Source organism: Watersipora subatra, chromosome 4 (genome assembly GCF_963576615.1).
Source record: "Watersipora subatra chromosome 4, tzWatSuba1.1, whole genome shotgun sequence".
NCBI classification, from domain to species: domain Eukaryota; kingdom Metazoa; phylum Bryozoa; class Gymnolaemata; order Cheilostomatida; family Watersiporidae; genus Watersipora; species Watersipora subatra.
Window position 1 is genome coordinate 38,255,034 of NC_088711.1, and position 20,987 is coordinate 38,276,020.

Genomic DNA, 20,987 nt, shown 5'->3' on the forward strand with positions numbered 1-20,987 from the left:
GTAAAGTTGGGATTAAATCGGCGAAAAAATGTAGCAATGCACAGCATTAATGGATACAGACACAATGAGAAAATGGGTTTAATTAAAATAGATACCTCTATTTGCACTGATTGCCAAAGTTTGCACGCTCCAAACACTGAGCTGATAATTTATGAGACTTTATAGAGCTCTCATATGATACAGCGACTTCAGACTCACAAATGCTACTTAGAGCTTGGCAATCTTTTGTTGAGAGAAAGAATATTGTGGACACATCAAAGACGAACAACAAATCGCGCCCATTTGTACAGCTATCCTTGATACGAGGTTTACCTTTTTGTCTATGGCACTCTGTTATGATTACTAAATTCCATAAAACTAATTGCATTACAAAAATTCACATTTGACACATTTAGGTAAAATAGTCCTGTCAGCCATTTACATTATAATTGTGGACAAAGCTAAGAATGCACTGACTAGTGTTGTCAAACTCAAGTCTTGCCCTTTAAACTCATAACTAGGAATAGAACCTCAAGTCTAGCCTTCAAACGCAGAGGGACATTTGATTCCTGCCACAGATTCAGTAATCATTATGTAGTACTCGTATCCTGGCAGACCAGCTGTAATAACTACCGTACTTTTCAGACTATGAACAGCACCCCTATATAAGCCGGATCTGCTTTATTTTCCAAAAAAACGATAAGAAAACAATACATCTATAGGCAGCACCTTTGTATAGACCGCAGAACTCAGGACAACGCTTTTTAGCACGGCAGCAACTTTGCTGTTTAAAACGAACAGTGCTTAATGGCACTGTTTCGTATTAACCGACGCTTTTGAATCTAGTGCCTAACGGAACAGTACCATTAAGCATTGTTTCGTTTTTTTTTCACCGCTAGAGGCGCACTAACCGGAGATTCACGTTAATGCGCCCTAGCGGTGAAAGAAAAAGCCACAGAATAGTCACACCCTTATATAAGCTGCATGGCTCAAATCGTCAGAAAAAAGTAGCGGCTAATAGTCACCAAGTACGGTAATTGAACAATCATTCCAGCTTCGCAGTAGGGTGGTCGATTGGTGCAGATGTCACGAGTTTGAATCCTGTTAAAAGCGTCCTTTTTCCTAACCTCTAAGTTTGACTTGGAACAGATGAGCAGACACGGCTCTTATGATAGTAAAGATAAAGACCGTCAACAGTAGTTGTGATTGGATTAAGCTGCACATAGGAAAGCAACAAGTCAATAAGATATCAAATCAAGAAGTTTTATGGCTTGACTATTGATGTGATGATATGGCTTTATGATATAGAAAATGAGAACGAGATATGGATATATTATGTATATAACTTATTAATAATTTTAACTATTTTATATGTTCCTTTTTATTACAGCGTTATTATGATCTCACCGCATAATCTTCTGTCTCAACATTTTTTATATACAGAGACTGTTATATTAGCCGAGGTGGCCTGAGGGTTATAGTGATCTAGAACACCTCACTTGAAAACAAAGGTCAGGGTTCAATTCCTAAAAAAGACCACTGGTGGTGATAGGAATGACATCAAGCCTTAAATTGCTTTTTGCAACTAGACATGTCTCTAGTCATTGAAGTTCTCTTCCACTAGAGTCCGAAATGCACAGATATGATCACAGAGCCATTGTTTGTGCAACAACGAAATTAAAAATAACACACAAACAGCCATGGCAAGCTAAACAGACAGCCTACTTGATCTTCAATGAATAGCTTTACTCTAATGAATGGCATAGCTGATAGATTGAATGTTCCTTGCTGGATATGTCTGAGTCCAGTGGCAAGAAAACCTTGATAACTGGAGACATGCTCAGATGCGGAGAACAATTTAAGGTTGGATGTCACTCCTGTCACAATCAGTGGATATACATGTATAACTGGGTAAAAGAGCACAGTTGTATCAGAAAATCTTCAGGTGTTCAGAAATTACAAAAGCTGTCTTATAGACTAATACACTGGCGGCTGAGAACTAATTTTTTGCACACATAGAGTGACTCATTCCATTTGCGGCATGCTCACTCAGGGGTCAATCTAGCCGGCCCGACGCTTGCGGAGAGCTCAAAAAAACCTTTTCGCTAAAGGTCCAAACACACTAAGCGATTTTATCGCGAGCGTCATGAAGAGGGCGGAGATATCGCTGGCGTGTGCCTAAACACACTTGAGCAATTCACTAGCAAACGATATAATGGCATGCTCACAAACTGCCAATAAAATTCCGTATCATTAGTTTCTTCGGAGTTGTTAATAAATTTAGGTAAGTCAATATGGCGACGTCTAGGCAGTTGTTTACGTTGTGTAAACAACTTCCGCTTTCATTAGTAAACCTAACTCACTTTCAATAATTGTACAGTGCCTACACTACAACAAGACATAAGAAAAAAATGATTATCGTATTTTTAACTGTAATATTTTACAATTTTTTTATATATTTTATTTTGTAGTGGTTTTATATTTAATATATTAAATATTTACCATTCTCAAGATGGTAAACCTGCGCAGCGATTGACTCTAAATGTTGGTTTTCTACTTGGATTTTTTGTAATTTTGGTTTGTTATGGTGTACAAGACCGGGAGTGCTTTTATTAAATTTATGAACAATTCAGTGTTCGTTCTGAAGATGTTTCAATCGTAATAAAATAGAAAGTCTAGTGTTATCGCTCCGCATGAGCTCGCTGAGCGAGTTCTAGCGCAGATTAGCGCCACGCCGCGCGATATCGCTCGAAATATCGCCTAGTGCGTTTACACCTTTAGGACCGGAACACTCACTCTATGGAATGTCACAAAACGGACAGTCTATTTAACAATAACATATAGTTACTACAAGTCATGCGCTAGCTATTACCTAGCCATGAGAATCGTGTACTCAGGGCTACATAGTTTGAGTGTATTCAATATCACGCAGATATTATACATGTCATATATAAGGAGACCGATAGTTGAACAAATATCAATGTTTGAATAGACAACATTATATCTTTAAGATAAGACGGTGTTTTATAGTGATTGCAATAGCTGATGGGTCTTTTATTAACTACATGTACTACAATTTCCTCTTGACAGTCCCTGATGGTTTTGTTTCAGACAGTGTTAATGGTAAAGAGGAGGCGACACTTATTGTTGTTACATAGGACATTCAAAGGCGCTCTACAGGATCTTTGAAAAAAAAGAAAATTTGTCTCATTTTGAGTTGTGGTAGGCCTTTGTTGTTATGGTTATTAGGCAATTTCGTTCAGAGCTTGTAAAACAGTTTTAATTCATATTAGTGATTCAAAGAGCGAAAACATTAAAAAAATGAAGAAACAAATATATCAACAAGGCTTCACAAGAGAAAGCAAGCAAAAGGGGTATAAACCATCAATACTCGATTTTTACTATAATAAGAACCATGTCTGTCCGTCTACCCGAAGACCTGCCGAAAGTATTAGGAAAAAATAATGCACCGCACAATAGTTAAACCCAGATATTCAGATGCCTAGGCAAGCACTCTACCATCTGCACCACTCAACCACCTTTCCATATCTTAGACTAATTGTGCACATAGTTATTACTCATGACGATCTCTCCTGGCGCACGGTACTGCCTGGATACTAGTATTTTGCATCATTTTGATGTGATGCATCAAGATTGCATCACATCAAAATTGAACCCGAACATTCAAATTCTCAGCTAAGCGCTACCATCTGCGCCACTCTATCATCTTTCCACATCCAAGAATAATTATATATATAGCTATTACACATGACAATCTCTCATGGCACATGGTGCTGCCTGGATACTAGTACTTATAATAAAAACGACATTTTTAGACAGCTGCCATCTAATTCATACCAGATCAAGCGCACCACGAATGGCTCTGTCCAAGTGAAGAGAAAAAGTGGTGCAATACTCTGCTACTTGTTTATAAGGCAGTCTGTCATCTAACAAGCCCCATCTTCATTTCTAATCATAGTTGAAGATTTATTTGCAAGTAACTAACAATAACATTGCATAGTTATTAATGCTATTATTCATGACGTGAAAAAAACAAGCTATTGAACAATAACACTTTATGTATACAATATGACTGACTCTCTGATATTCGCTTAAAATTTGTTAGCAGTTCATGACTTACAAGAACTCTGTAATTGGTGGCGCAGCCAGGGATCTGATCTTGTAATGACTGTGTCTATGCCGTTGAAGCTGCTTGGCACCCCATTGTTTAAGATTGACTTATGCTGATTAAGATTTTTGTAATTAGTTGTCAGGCCTTTAAGTGTTTCAAGTAACAATTGTACACCTGATATCAGCCCAGCACTGATTCTTAACTTATTGCATTATCACCAAGCTAACAGACACGAAATACATTCATCTGAACATTTGACAGCCTTGAGATACAAGACCAACAAATGCTGACGAGTTCTTCCAAATCAAATTATTAATGGAGCGCTTATCAGACATGCTTGCACCATTCAACCAGTAATTCTGGTGAGATAATTACGAGATACAGGTTCGATTTATACCGATAGAAACACAGTTGTGAATAACATGAACTCTGTGTGTATTAAGGTGTACCTATTAGGATTCAAGATTTAACGTAGAATTCGCTATACCTTGCAGCTTATCTGTCGCAAATATATCTTGAAGACATAATTTGGAAACTCTCGCTCGTCGGATGTCGCTAAGTAATGCTTGTATGCAAATATGCTTGCTTTGTAAAGTAGGTTCAAAGTGAGAATAAAAACTGCTGGCAAACAAATGAAAAAAAAACTTTACAGGTTGTTCAAATCTATATGTATATATCTCAGTGTTTGCCTTTTTCCTAAACACTGTGTCGATTTGAAGCAATTAAAATCTAGCATTGCAAAATCCGCACTGCACTGGATTTGATCTCGGGACGTCCAGATCTAGAGGCACCGAACTTAACCCTTTGGCAAGGGAAACGACCAAAATGTTGTTTACCGGTTGCGTGGGGAAACGACATTTATGTCGATTTCGGTAGCCGTTTATAAAGCTGTCGCCTAGTAACGTTAAACAAAGGATATGAATACTAGTAAGTTTTAAATATCATCAACAAGATATCGGTCGATGATTTACAATATGACACGATTATCTGAGAGGCGTTGCTTTGTCCTAAAAGCTAAACAAATCGCGCCTCCTTGGAAAAGAATAAAAGTTGGAAAAACCAGTCAACATCGGCTCGACTATCAAAACGGTAAAATAAAAGATTATTTGATCCTGCGATCGTTAGTGATTTTTTGTCTGATCAGAATAAAAATAATTCAAATGATAGAAGTGATGTAAACTTTTTTGGACTTTTAATATACTTGGAATATACAGAGAAAACAATCGTTATGGTGGCTCGCACGGCTACGTTATAGCGTTTGACTCTACCGAAAAAAATGCTTCCAAGCACTTCCTGCAGGGACAATTGCACATGTTTGTATTTTTTTTGAGTAGTAGATATGTGAATGAATGTTTATGTACAAAAATTTTTGTTCATAAAAATAAATTTAAGATTTGAGCTATGCATGTTCATAAAATATCGATTTTATTGAATTTTCGAAAATAAATTACACAGGTTTTGGTTGTTTCTGGGGGCCTTTAACCCAGCCAAAGGGTTAATCATGAAGCTACACAGAATACAACGGATTTATTTAGCAAATAGTCATTACATTGGTTAAGATACTCATGCTTGCAGAGCTTGATTGGGGTTAATAACTAGCACTGTCGATCGTTATGGGTAACAATTGTTAAGCTGGCCCAAAACGTGGGTATTGTTTTAGTAAATATTTTAGTAAAGATCTAAATTTCCAGGTAAACTACTCAAATTCATTAGGTAATTATTTTATTACTCGTGCAATGCTGGGCATTCAGCTAGTATATTCAAAAGCATTTTAAGTCTGTTATCATTGGATGAAAGATAAGTCTCACCAGCTTGTTGGTCAATGATCAAACATTTCTACATTTTCCAATCACGTAAATATAAAAAGATGTAAGAACATAGCATGTCAATTTTATAACCTTTGCGGTGTCAACCAGAATTCATAAAGCGTAAAAAAAGGAAGAGTTTATCCAACCAGAATGGCAGCAGTTGGCAGCAACTGGCTACTTGTACAAACCTCAAGCCCCAGCACCATACCAACAGCTCACCTGCTTTCAAAGCTCATACCGAATATGATGGTCCACTAGACAGTCAGGTCTGTTGATTGCATCCCTAAAAAATCAACATTGCCTTAGCCTTTGCAACCTCCAATACCTAGTATAGCAGATTCTTGAATATCAGAAGCAACAAGCATGCGTGACATTTGACTAACAAGTTATGAGGTGCCTTGATTTTGAATAATAAAATACATGTAATTATTCTCAAATTTTAATAAACTTTTTAGGATGATCAAGTTGACTTTATTGCAATTGCATGCACTACCCGCACAATAGTGTATTGACACAGGAAGAAATCAAATGAGGAGTTGAACTATAATATAAACTACCGTATAATATATTATTCCTGTTTTAACACCTAGTCCACTTGTGTGCTGCTGACAAAATGAGGGAATTGATGTTGAAAGTTGAGCAAAAAGAATCTCAGCAGTGGAGTCTTTAAGGATATGCTTTATAATATGAAAGAATTGGCAAACAGTTGTGAAAGACCTTAATACTAAAAGCTGCAAAAAATGGTATTTACTTTGAAAATTCATAATAAATAACCATACTTATGAGTTAACAACCTTGACTGATTATAAAGGTTGAAAACATAAGAACCCAAGCCTTTGTAACAGCCTACTAGCGGTGGTTAGAGATTCTGTTTGCTAAAGACAATTTTAAGGCTACTACAAAACAATACAGTACAACAAAGTCCAAGCAGAAGGTGAGATAATCAGGATATCATAATTCAGCAGGTCCTACTATTACATATGATTGCGGGTCGAACTCAGTGAGCGACATGTTTTGCAGAAAACAAAGGTTAAAGTACCCGTACACAGGCTACACGAGTGTATGTATACATACAGCAAGAACCTGACAGATTATGTTTTGCCATTCTGTCCAAAATGGTAGGGCTATAGATGGAATTTATTTATTTCGAGGACTGGCGTTCTGTCGCTTATTCCACAGCTGTCTAAGAGTGAACTGCCTTTCCACTCAAGTTACCATCTATGACAGGGGGAACTTATGTTCACACATAATATTAGGGGTTTTCTTAAAACTGTTTAGTTAAGCACTAACGAAGATTCAGTCCATAACAACATGATCAGCATAAAAATTTTAAAGGTAAAAGCCATTGCTGCGAATCATTTTTTGGCAATAATAATTTTTGCTTATAAAAAAATGTACATCTATGAACATAGTTCAGGAGAGAATGGAAACTTGTATGAACAGTTTTACTTTAGAGGTTCATCTTTAAGACATGCTGACGGAGAGTTATATAACTGAGACTTACTCTAATAAAAAATTTACTTACTTTTCTGCACGACCTAATCTGCTTTCACCGGCATTGGCAGGCACAATAAGATAAAATCAAATAAAAAAGAGGACTGTGTATTTAACCTGTTTGTACAATCAACAAATTACAACATATAAAAAAATTCAATTTGCTTACATATTGGTACTCGTCTATAAAAATAGTTTAAATTGGTTATAGTTCATTTTAAATTAGTGATTATGGTGTAACCCTTCCCATAAAGACACTGTTTGATGCAGTAAACATTCACATTTGTCAAATGCTACCACCAAGTTTGTCTACGTTGAACATTCCCATCTGCCTGCACATCTCCTAGCTGAATATATACACTGAAGTCTAGTCAATTTACCATCGTACAGCTTTACAACCTCTGATCGAAAACAGGGGTTAGAAATATGGCCCTCAGAATTACATGTAGGTTGTAACTTTTCATGTTGCACGAGTTATTTTAAACCTCTATTCATTACTGTGGCTTGTTGCATGCAGAACTTGTTGGATTTATGTAATACACTCGGGAAGGCTTCTGACCCCCCAGTGTATTCCAAGTCTCCTGCATTTACCAAAATAACTGAACATGAAACTTCAACGAACATACGAACCTTTACAAGTGCTATTTAGCGAAATACAATGCAAACAGCACTTCTGGTAAGTACTTGAAATTACTTCATGTTTGAATTCTCTGCTATGGAAGTGCCCCAATAATCATCTCACAGCTACTATAATGACCACATATATAATACATACGCTTAAAGCAGTCTTTCCTGTCAAACTAAACGATGAATGCTGTTGACTATCTACTAGGAAAGGGGCTGACGAAGAGCTGGTTATGTTGACAGTAAGATCGGCTATGGCAGAAAGCTAGATATACACCAACTAGCCAACGAGATTATACGCTATTTCTTTACACATGCTGATATTCTATTACAAATTGTTTGATCAATCTCTAATTTAAAGTGGATCAATTTTACAAACAATAATTACAGTATGCATAGTGCAAACGCCTGCCTCTGACAAAGGCTCAGCTCCCACGAGAGTCAAAAAGTGAATACAGACAAGATAGAACGCAAGGGAAAAAGTGACATTCATGTCAAGGTAGCGCTATTGTTATAACAAACATCTCAGAATTGGTACATCTTATAGTAATGAACACAGCACTATAATAGAGACGAGCATTTCCACAAAAAAAAACAGGATCATTTAATCTTTACTACGATAAGAGCCGTGTCCACCGGTCTGAAACCACGCTAAGAGCGTTAGAAAAAAGAGTGCCACATATGGGAATCAAACTCTGATATTCCGCTTGGCTACCAGGCTTATTACAAACTGCGCCACTCAATAACTATAACCTCAATTCCATAGCCATGCTGAATCGAAGAATCAATTGTGTACAATTATTACACCTGATGACCTGAGTCTGATGGTAAACAGGACTGAAAGTGTACTGGCAAGTTATAAAAGACGTAATATAAAACACAATCATTATTTTATAATTTCCAACCATAGATGAAAATATGGTTGGAAAAGTATTACACAGGCGAAAAATATTAGTAACACAAGGCTAATATAGAGTGCTCTACACATGCATGTAGCAGTGTGAATACGTGATATGGAAGTTTAAAAAAATACATAAACTTGTCTTCTTGCTCTAAATGAAGTTTTTTGGATCTACCTACAATACTCAGGCATACTAAGTGACAAGTCCGGACAAATCTAAGTGAATGCATGAAACTTTGAGTAGTCGAGAAAGAAAAAGACAAAAATATCCTAAAACTATTTCAGTTTATATAATATAGATTAAAATACCTATTACAAAAAAATTAAAAAAACATCTACAATGTACTGAGCTTCAGATATGAACAAAAAACCTTTGAGAGAGAATGACTCACCTGTAGCTATGATGACAAGCGGGGTAGTGTCTAGAACTGTGTAGATGAACTACGTAAATGAGCCCACTAACCTTGAACAAATAAATATGATAAATAGCCCTCTATCGGATAGATTGGTTTTATAATTACCTCTGATAGTCAGCTCTGGGTAAGTCCGCTGCCTTATAATAAGCCAAGCTTGACAGCATGGAACGACGATCAATCCCTGAAAAATGTTGTTCATAGGGACGCTTTGCATAGAAAAGAAACAATAACTGTATTGTAACACAACTCAGAGTAGCGCCTCACCTGCAGAGGCAGCACTATGCTGCTTGTATCCAATGTAACAAGAGAACAAAGTCAGCGCATATTTTTAACTCTCTTAGTGAGCTTGAATCAGCGCAGCGATCAGCTTTCACAATGCCTCTCCATTGTTTAGAAATCAAAAAATTGATTAATTAGGTGTGCATAATGAGTGAATTACGAATAATACTAAAATACTACAATTGAAAATGTGGCCGAACCTATGAAAAGGCCACTTGTTAATGTGGGTCATTCATACATACAGCTAAGTGAAAGCTGGAGGCAAGCCAGAGTGCATAGCATGAGCAAGCCACATAGGAAAAGGCAGCAAAACGTCCCAGTAACAGACAGATCGTTGATCATGACATCAAGCTGAGTTTAGTATTCATCAGAAATCACAGCAGATACTGAATATAGAACACAAGAGAATCTCAGCTGGTTATTTTTTATTGAAAATTGATAGAAGTGTATATGAACTTATTATGAGCCCCTTCTCACCATGGTATAACAACATGATGTTTTGGTCAATGATGTTTCGAGTTTAACTCTGATGATACAAAGCAACAACCAGAATGTCATACAGCCACCAGTGTTTCTGAGTCAAATTTTAAGTTTTGATTATTATTTAAAAAAACTACCACTTGAAAATTATCAACAATTACGAGATTTCTTTTGTGTAAAGTCCACCTGCTATTTAATAAGCTTGGGCTAGTCTGTAATGAGGTTAAACTAAAACAAACTGACTATCATTCAGAGGCTAGCAGACAGTTACCATGACTACCGCAGGAGAGAGCCCACACAGAATTTACAGCAAATGAAAAGGTCATGCCTGTCTTTGGCTTTTTAAGGTTCAAGCTGATTTTGACAACTTTAGCTTACCTCCTCTACCTTCAGACCTCTCATTTTTATCTGTTAGAAGTTGTCTGAATCCTCAAACAGCATCTCACTGCTTGCCAGAGCACTAATTGATCACATCTACAACTTCATTAATATAATAACAGTTATTTGTAACCTTCACCTTTGATGACTGCCGAGATTCAAATGAGTTTTGGTATTATTGAGTTTTTGTTCAATTTGACTTGACAAAAACTGGTGCTGGGTTGCGGTCCAGCACTTCGACTAGCTGCAGCGCTACTGCGCATGTAGGCCTCATCATACCTTACTTATGTAAAAATTAAGCTTTCATTTTTTTCCATTTAATCAACATTGTAACTACCGTATAATTATTTTTTGCTAAATGTGACATTTTTACTTATTGATGAAATAAAACACACATGCTTAATATTAAACAATTCAAAACGAAAAGAACAGTTTCTGAAGCATTGGACTTCGGCTGTAAACGCATGAATATATTACTACTAAGGATTGCGAAAGAGTCAGTTTTAAGGTTCGAAATAATGAGAGTGATAAACAGAGTGATGTCCACAGCCTATGTGAAAACCCTCATGCTTCACATGAACTCGTAAAGCTATCAGAACTCCATTAACTAATAAAGTCTTTGATCAGGTTAATTTCATTATGGCCAAAACATAATCTAGGTTTTTTTTTTCAAAAATTTCAGAAATTTTAAAATTTTTATACTGAATTGTAGTAAATCTAGCAAGGTCTTTCAGTTCTTCCTTCAGCTCAAAGGCAGTTAGCCTGGCATTGATGAGCTGTTGTAGAGAGAGTTGGTCAAAACACATAGCTTTCTGTGACTTCTTTTTGTAATTACAACTACAAGCGCTGACTTTATCATTACAAAATTATCCTTGAACCTCCACCAATCCTTACATGAAATTAATGAAATGCGTAGAAAGCTCAATGTTGGAATTTGCTTTTAAATGAGGTACAATGACGTTAATGGCACCATAATTTATATTGCAGAGCTGGTTTGAAAACTGCAACTACACGCCGATTACAATGAACTGACGATCATCTAACATGAATAAAAAAGGATTATTACAAATTTTCTTGTTTACATAAATTCACAGGCTAATCTACGAGCTATACAGACATAATTTAGGTTGTTGAAAACTGATGGCATTACATAAAGCGTAGTAGAGACAGAATTTTTACGATTCATCGTTCTGTATGACCACTCAAGAAAGACTTTTCAGCTCTGATTTCTGCATCGACATCATTAAATATCACGCTGTGTAGCCAACCTCGATGATTGATGCTATAAAAATTACTTCAGGCTTCTCATTTTTAAGAAAACCCGATCACCAACAAAATACAGGGTCACAGACGGACAGTAATCATTTAGACTAGGTAACTTGGTGCTTGTATTCCTTTGCTAACCAGTGATACAATAGTCCATGAATTCATTCAGCAAGTATTTCATTTAAAGGTTGTATGATGAATAACACCCGAGGGTTGAAGTTGCAGCAAAATGTTGATTTAAACTCAGTCAATAATGGCCTTAGGATATTCACAAACAATGAACCTGAATGATATATCAGCACTTCAAAAAGAATTTATAACAGAAAAAATGTATAATGAGCTTGACTGGTGCGCACGTGAGGGACCTTTGTAGTTACAGGGGTCATGCAAATCTGAACACATTTGCAATGCCACAAGTGTTTGCTAAGTCAAACTCGCTTGAACCTAAAAATTAAACATTTAAAAGCGCATCAGGGTAGTTTTATTTTGCTGATTTTTTAAAAGCGATAAAATCAATTGGCTTCAAAATTCACTTAAAACAAGTTATCGATAGAAAGAGAGGTAGAAAAACTTTAGTATTAGAGGCTATAAAATTCACATGGCTTTTAGTGTAAAACATTTATTGATAGAAAGTCACACATCAAGGCATATCGTATACGGCCGCCCTTTCATGCTAGATTGTCTACAATAAACAAAAGACTGAAAAGACATTAAACGCACCGGCACGGCTGTGACTCAAATAACAAAACTGCTCAGCAAAACAGTTACAGACCGAGCCAACTGCCGGACTACCTGAGTATTCAAGTCAATCATGATCAAGCCAGTTGTAATATTGCGTCAGGCTCATGCTCATCCCCTGATGAGATCACAGCAGACAACAAGTAAGACGGGCATCCTAAGGAACACAAGAGACTACTGAGCAGTTGCTCCGCATCTCATGTTTGAACTGCTCCTAAAATGCTCACTCTTGCAAAATCGATATCGCTTCATCGATATTGCGTCATTAAGAATCTAGCTTTTTTTACATTAGTTGGATACAACTCAAATTATTTTAAATAACAACTTGTGTCCCAAACAAGCAAAGAGTTGTGATTAAAATTCTCTAAAATACTTTGATTCAAATCTAGTGGACAACTTTAAAGGTAAGCTTTAATGGTAAATTTGATGGTAAAATTATGTCTTAGGGTTATGCTACCTGTTTAGGGTTTTGTTACCTGATATTGACTGTTATGATCAGCATCTAAATGCCCTCAATAATGCTGATGAGCTAAATGTGTTATTAGATATTTGATGTCTAAAATACTCTGACTACAACTCTAATTTGACTGACCATCCATTACATTTCTACTTCTCGAGAAAGTTCGCTACACCTTATACTAGACACAAACACCTTGCCAATCCACAGAACAGCATTATGCAAAAAGAGCTTCTTCTTTCAATGCAAATAGTTTCACTTTTCTATCGTTTATTTTTTGTATTATGGCCAAATTTGCTTTGAACGGCATTGACTGGTGATAGTAAAATCCATATCCATCTAACCCTTAACTACTGGTCCTTCAATATTGGCCCTCACAAAATCAGAAACCTCTCTAAAATGATTGTCTACTGCTAATTCACATAGTTTTTTTTTGCTATCACCATACTTTATTGAGTAAGATGGTGAAGGACTAATCTTGAAAATGACCTTGAACATATTCATATTCAGGACAATAGCAACGAATGCATTTCAAGCAAATTTGTGAAGAAATTGGTAAATGGGTCACAATTGTATAACATGTAGCTACAAAAACATTAAATTAGAAATTGTCATATCTTCTATTGCATCAACTATATTTGAAAAGAGTGGACAACTTAGAATGTCAAATTGTATTAGTTAGCCAAAGTTTTTCTAAACAAATACGAGCTTGTTCATATCTACATGTTTATTTAAAGTTCAGTTCGATCAGTTGTTGAAAAGGTCACTTTTCACAATACTATTAAGACACTCCTCACTTTCCACCTACAAATTGGCCAAATCTAAACCTACCCAGCCTCACAGCACAAAATAAAGGCATGTGAGTTAGCACTCTATGCAGTTCATTAACTAGATTTTTCCTTGTAACTCTTGATAGAGATGGAATCAACTCATAGCTCCTAATTCTGGGATGTATACAGAGAAAAGGATGCTGTGTCCAATTGTTACCTATTAGTAAGTAAGTAAATACCTATTCTAAAGTTTAGTAAAAGATTGTTTTAATTATGCATCATATAAAACTATTCAAAAACCTAACCAACTTGCCAAAACTAAACTAATAAAATAATAATCAACAACACAAGATTTGCATTATCACTTCACCTTTATTTTAACCCAAAGTAAATGAAAGCAATGTCTTAGCAATCCGGGTGATCCATTGGTAGAGTTGGTGACATAAATACAAAGTTAGTCAAATTTTAATTATGTGAACTTGGAACAAACATAACTTATTTAAATTTGATGTTTTGACGTAATGATCCTAAAATTTTTCCTCATGTTTTTGCATAATTTTTTGCATTAATTCTAAAGAACGCATTGACTTATTTCTTTTATCACTACTTGTACTAATAATCTTAAAATTTACGATTTTAACACTAAAGAGGGAAGGTAAGAAGCGCTTGCTTAATAATATTTGAACAACATGGTGCCAAACCATATCAGAGAGAAATGCATAATGTACTAATTTACATAACTAATGCTTCGAGGAAGCTTGGATGTCTTGCAGTAAAAGTCACTTTGAATGTTGAGTCAAATACATGTACTAAGAGTTTAAATTGGTTGGCAAAACATTTGTATGTTAAAGCGGTTATGTAAGCTCACCGTGGTTGTGTACTACAAAAAGGGAATATGCCAAGGCATGCAAGTATGTGAATAATGTAAACAGAGCATCAGAATATGTACTAAAAACAAAATCTTTAAAAACAGCCTCTTAATGCGTTACAGATACTGTAAATAAGTTATGCCAAAAGAGGTAATAATCACAATTATAGGATTATGTCATGGTGCATCAAGAATCATTTACCCTGACATGAGCCATGAGGATAGACCAGCTTTGCTTTCACTACCATTGTTGAACAATTTAATTTTTGGCATTTGTCCAAATCATTTTGAACATATTAGTAGTAATTTTACCATCCGCTGAATGATTGAATCAGATAGTTGTTTTTAACAATCTCAGGAGGTCTTCCCGCATAACAGGCGCATGCTGTTTACTCTCCTGAGATGACACACACTGAGAAGAGATCAAAGAGTTTTTTATGAAATCTTTTAACAGTGGCAACATCTATACATAACTAAATGAGTGAGCACAACCATTTCAATACTGTCAACCATACAAATGTTCTATTATGTGTGGATAAGGAAATGAAATAATTATTACCTTACCGTTACCTTACTGTTTTGACACACAACACATGTCAAACAGAAGTGACATTGCAGAAGAAATTAAATTTAGTCATGAGCCGAAGGGAGTTGACCTTAGTTTCAAACCTTAGCAACTGATGGACTCACCCAAAAGCTAAGGTAATCTTTACTATGATAAGAGCAATGGCCATCGAAAACCACGGTTGGATATTGAGAAAAGATTGCACCACACAGGGCTTGAACTCGGACATTCGACTTAGCAGCCAGGCACGCTACCATGCGCGACATTCAACTACCTTACTTCTATTTAGAATAATTGTATTGCACAGTGCACCCTCACCATACAATCACCCTGATATACGATTTTTTTACCTTACGAAGTGAAACATGATGATTTTTTCATCTCACCATACAAATCTTTTTTCAATATACAAAATTAACAAAATTTTTACCAGAGTTAAAATTTGGCGGTCAGTGTGCTTATTACATACATCAAAATGACAAAGACGCCAAAATGTTATTCGCCAAACTGTTTTCACAACGCCTGAAAGAGACACGATGATTGTGTTCTCTCAGTTCCACAATTTATGTGTGTAAAATGGTAATATTTTCCATTAAAAACCAGTAGCAAAGTTGGAGTTGCGACCCCTTTAAACAGAAGGTCAGACAACTTTTCTCAACCTGCAAATAAAAATCTACTTCATTATGAAAACAGCACCGTTCAGGATTTCTTGCCGAATAAGTTGGAACAAGGTTTTAAACAGGTTCACTAAAAGTTACAGTGAAATCGAATAAAAAAACTGACACGTGATAAAATTTTAGTGATGAAAAGTTGAAACTCAGCAAAATAGTTAAAAAACATACTAAAACTTAGCTTTAAGGGTGTGTGTTCAGTAAGCTAAACTTATTTGAGGTGAATTCAAAGCTCATGTTATACGTACGTCTGTTTTGAAGGTAAGAACTCCCTACGGTACTTTCTGCATATGGTACATTATAATGTTACATTTTATTGCAGATCATAACCATCAAATATACTAAATACAATAAAGTTACTGTAGGTAACTATAGTTACTAAGGTTAACATACTATTTTGTTACTAATTTTTAATATGTACAGTACTTATACAATTTTTGACGATTTTTACCAGAGAATGTTTGAATTATATAATTACTATGGTTTCCACACCTCTACATACAATTTTTTCACCATAGGATGCCAACCCTGGAATGATCAAAATCGTATCCTGAGGGTATCCATATCCTAAATATCTTTCATGGTGCACGGGACTGCCAGGGTACTAGTAACACTAAAATGTGCAAATGTAGTCCTCTAACTGGCTGTTAATCAAATGAAATTTCATGGTCCAAATCGATAGGCTAACTAATTAATACACCAACCATTAGTGAATGTACTGAATTAAAAACGAACAAGGGTCTACTCCTCGATTACCACCATTTCAAACATGCTATCACTTTGAAAACACTCAAATTGTACATTAGCTGCAAATGCGAAGTAATCTAATTTGATACTATTTGTACTACTCGGCGTTGCCCGGGTAATAAAAGTCTATGGACAGAAAATTGATTTGATTTCAACATATAACAAAATTTGCCATTCTAATTTTCAAACTACATATCATGAGAAAAGTGTTTTGAAATAGTTGGAATAAATTAAGAGAGAAAATAAAAACAGCTGTGAAGGTTTTCAAACTTTGTCAAACAACAGTAACTTTCAAACTTTATATCCTGAGGAAAATGTTTTGTGAAGGTCAAATACATTTAAAAAAACATCTATAAAAGGGTTTAAATGTAAAATAATTAGCAACCGCTAGCTAAATTAAGTTTGTTTTGCTAGGATTACAATAAAATATGATTTGGTAATGATACAATATATACGAATCAAGAAAACAAAATAAAAATTCTGAATATGTTGAATTAACAATAACAATCAATCCGTGCATAGAAGTGTGTGTATAAAAAAGATTACTGTTCCACCAAAAGTTATCTATCAAAACTTTGAATACGACGATACTGGTACCTCTCGACACTGGTACAAATGTAAAAATGGGATATCAGACTGTCTTTGTCTGACCAATTGGTGAGAGAATGTAGAGGCCATTTATACTTGAAATAATTCAATTGCCAGCGTGAAAAGTATTAACCTTCACCACGATGTAGCAATTGAACCTTACGAAAAGCTGGAAATAGCAGTTCATGAAAATGCAAACAAGCATCGTTTTTCATCGAATTAATTGAGATTAAAATAAGATGTCATTCAGCGTTTGCATACACTATATGATAACAGCTGTTATCAATATGCCATGCGTAGCTCAGTGGTAGAGCTCGCGGTTGAAAAACTTGGGCACGCAATCTTCGTGAGTTCAAATTCCTCAGAACACAGAATTTTAATTGCAAGATTCTAATAGCTGGACATACCGAAGGACAGACGACAGAAAAAATACGACAAACTTTGAGGAATATATATACATGTATATATATATAGATGTGCATTTAATAAAGCGCAACAAGTTGTTTACTCTGGACATACAATCGTATGTCTTCAGAAATCCTTTTGAGCAATTCAATCAAGATCCAAATCGGAATAAACTCAGTCAATAACTAACATCAAGTTTTTCCTTACAACATGTATTATGAAAGTAAAGTTTTTGAAGGCTCTGAATGACCATTTTTAAAACTAAGATTCCTGAATCAGAACTTTTAGTGAATTATAAAACGAGCTCTGCAACATTGATGATGTTACCATTGAAGGCAATATTACTCATTAGAAAGCAGATGCTAATCACGAACTGTATATGAATCTCACATATCTCATCTAAGGATTAATTTAGGTTCAAGGTAAGATAATTTGGTAATGATCCCCTCAGTATTTGTAGCTGTAATTGCTATAAGAAGTCAAAAAAGACTAGATGTTTTGACCAATTCACTCTACAGCAGTTCATCAATATCAGGCTGCCTTTGAGCTGAAGGAAGACCACAAAAACCTTGCTAGACTTGGTACAATTCAGCGCAAAACCACTAAGAAAACCGAAGGAGAGGAAGTGAAACTCATCGTTATCGAAAAGCTTTAAATATTGCTAAGAACTTTGATATGAAGCATTTACTAGATAATTTAAGTGATTAGTTATTAATGTTTCTCTGAAGTTTTCTACTCATCTATTTAAAACAGCCATTTGAAATCAATCGTTTTGTATCTCACATCAAAATTATTTGTTGCTGGCATGCTTAGCTTGTTATTACGTAAAAACCATTTTGACTGCGACAACCGCATTATACACTATAAAATAAAATAGCTTTTATCTATATGTGTTTATAAGCTGATTTTTAATATCCATGCAACGCCGAGCATTCTGCTAGTAGCTAATATTGTTTATAGTTTGAAGTTGCCTTTAGGGTTTCTTTTTGAAGGCAATACAAAACTTGACTATTCTATTTAGTAAAGTTCCGATAAAGGGTGATGCCCTAAGAAACTATATAGACACTTGTTGCTATGAAAATAACGTCTGACATCTTGAGAGCTATGAAGATTCATTGCCAGTGTAAATAAAATAGAGAAAAAATAAATATTCTTCAAAATTTATTATTTATTTAGTATATCATTATATATATTTGAGTTGTAAATTATATTATGATAACGCTGTTCTACTTAATTCATTGAGCATAGGACATGTAGAGCTTGCCATGAGTGTCAGTATATTTATTAAATGAGAGCTGCTAATGACAATCACCTGCATCTGTATCAGCCACCTCACATCTGTATGAGTAACTGATGATGACCTTGTTGTCAATTAGTCCCTCATACAGAGTCTGGTTGCTATGAAATTTTGAATCGCAGACAATCTATTCAAATCTTCACATGGGAGCGAAGTCTAGCAAGAGGTTTATTACTCAAAAAACTTGATAAAAACAAGCTGGTGCATTATCTATCAAAATATTTCAAAAATAAAAGTATTTGACACAATTCACGCAGCGAAATACTTAAATTCTATAAATTTAGAATAGTATTTTATCAAGCTGTCACATGCTGATTTCATTTCCAGTGTTGTGAATATTTGAGATGAGCCGGCAACAAAGCGTGCCATTATCAGTAAATAGGTTTGTAGTGTGACTAGAACAACAATAAAAACATGGATACGTTTGCAAAAACACAAACAACAAAGCATTTCAGTGCATATTTGGATTCCATAGTTATGAAAGGTTTTACTGTAAGGAAGTGCACGACTACTATGTGTTACAATTCCATTAAGTCATATCTTTCCGCTTTGTTTATACTTTTGTTTCCGCTTTCTTAAAGAAGAATTATGTATTTTTTTCAGATGACATTTTATTGCTTAACATACAACATTAGGGAAAAAGTAGGGAACAGCATTGTTTACATGCTTATTCCCTACGTAGAATAGGTAATTTTTCATGGAAATTTCGCCAGTGTCTAACTTATTGCACCATGATGGCTAGTTGCCACACGATAAATTGTTTTGTCATTGCATACGGTCAGTTTGAACACTCACTGCAAAGCTCTAGCCTGCCCGTTTAAGGAACATAAATACTGCCGCAATTGTAAGACTAGCCAGTTTAAACTTTGTTTGAATAAAATTGTCTATTCATTGGAAAAATGTTAATACCTTCTGATCGTTATTGAATAACTGACAGCACACTCCGTTGGTTTCAGCAAAGCACATGTGAGTTAGCTTCGGCTCCCTCATGTTGGGTTCAGCAGACTGCCCTTTAAGAAGTATTGGGTTCAGTGCACTCTGTTGGTTTCAGCAGAGCGCAAGCTAGTTAGTTTCTGTAACAGATTTTAGTTTACAAACTTATATATTTACTTGTTACCATGGTGATGACATACACATGCTCAGTGAGGTATTTCCTGTATAGATTGCATATACTTGTTCATTACTCACATCCGACATTCTTGGTTTTGACTTACTAAAAAAAAACAGACGTATTGTTTCTCTTGTATCCTGGACTAAAATAAATGCTACTTGGACAATAATTCTAACTAAACTAATATATACAAAACACGATATGGCGTCGTAGGCGACGAACATTGCTTTGTTGGATTTATAGCTGGACTGAATATTACTTGAAGTGAGATTGTTGGAGTTTGAATAGGCTCGTTGTTTTTCAGCGTGTTTGTGCTGAATTGTGACTGACTTTTGGTGTTAGTCTGGTTTGGTGTCAAATTCAACAACATTATGGGTGACTTCAAGGGGACTGCTCCGAAAGAGATGGATTTTTCTGCACCGCAGAGCTGGCCGGAATGGAAGAAATTTTTGAGATATCGCAGTGCTTCTGGACTGAATGAAAGGAATGCTCAGCGTCAGGTAGACATGCTGCTGTACTGTATGGGCGAGAAGGCGGAGAGTATATATGGACAGCTGACTGTGCGCCCTCCCCGTGTGGCTAATCCAGATGCCGGTATTGCAGCTGAAGACGCAGATCGTATGTTGTTTGATAGAACTGTGGAAGCTTTGGATAATTACTTCACTCCTCGTGATAATCACTTGCATTACGCAGTGCTGCTGGGTTCCCGAGTTCAACTTCCTGATGAGAGTAATGAGGAATTCATAAGGAACGTGCATGAACTGGCTGTGAAATGTAGCAATTGGAATGATAGACACCGACAGGATATGTTACGCACTCGACTTTTGGCAGGTATGAAGGATAAGGAGTTGAGTCATGAGCTACAGTTACGCGCAGACATAACGCTTGAGCAGATAAAGCAGCAAATGCGTACTAAGGAAGTAATCGCAAGGAACCAAAAGGCTGAACTAGATGGTGTTCGTTCAGTACAACCAGTAGGCTCGTATCCATATAAGCCTAGAAACTATACACCG

At 35.7% G+C, this 20,987-nt stretch overlaps 1 protein-coding gene across 1 annotated transcript in view; it reads right to left on the reverse strand.

The window, feature by feature from the left end:
* The window catches only part of LOC137394227 (calponin homology domain-containing protein DDB_G0272472-like), a 90,972-nt gene extending 70,912 nt beyond the window's left edge, over positions 1–20,060 (reverse strand). The window contains exons 1-2 of the mRNA XM_068080949.1: positions 20,052–20,060; positions 19,773–19,901 (exon numbers count right to left, since the gene is read on the reverse strand). Coding sequence (XP_067937050.1) covers positions 19,773–19,901; positions 20,052–20,060 — 138 coding nt within the window. The remainder of the gene's footprint in view (positions 1–19,772; positions 19,902–20,051) is intronic.
* Between the last annotated feature and the right edge of the window lie 927 nt (positions 20,061–20,987).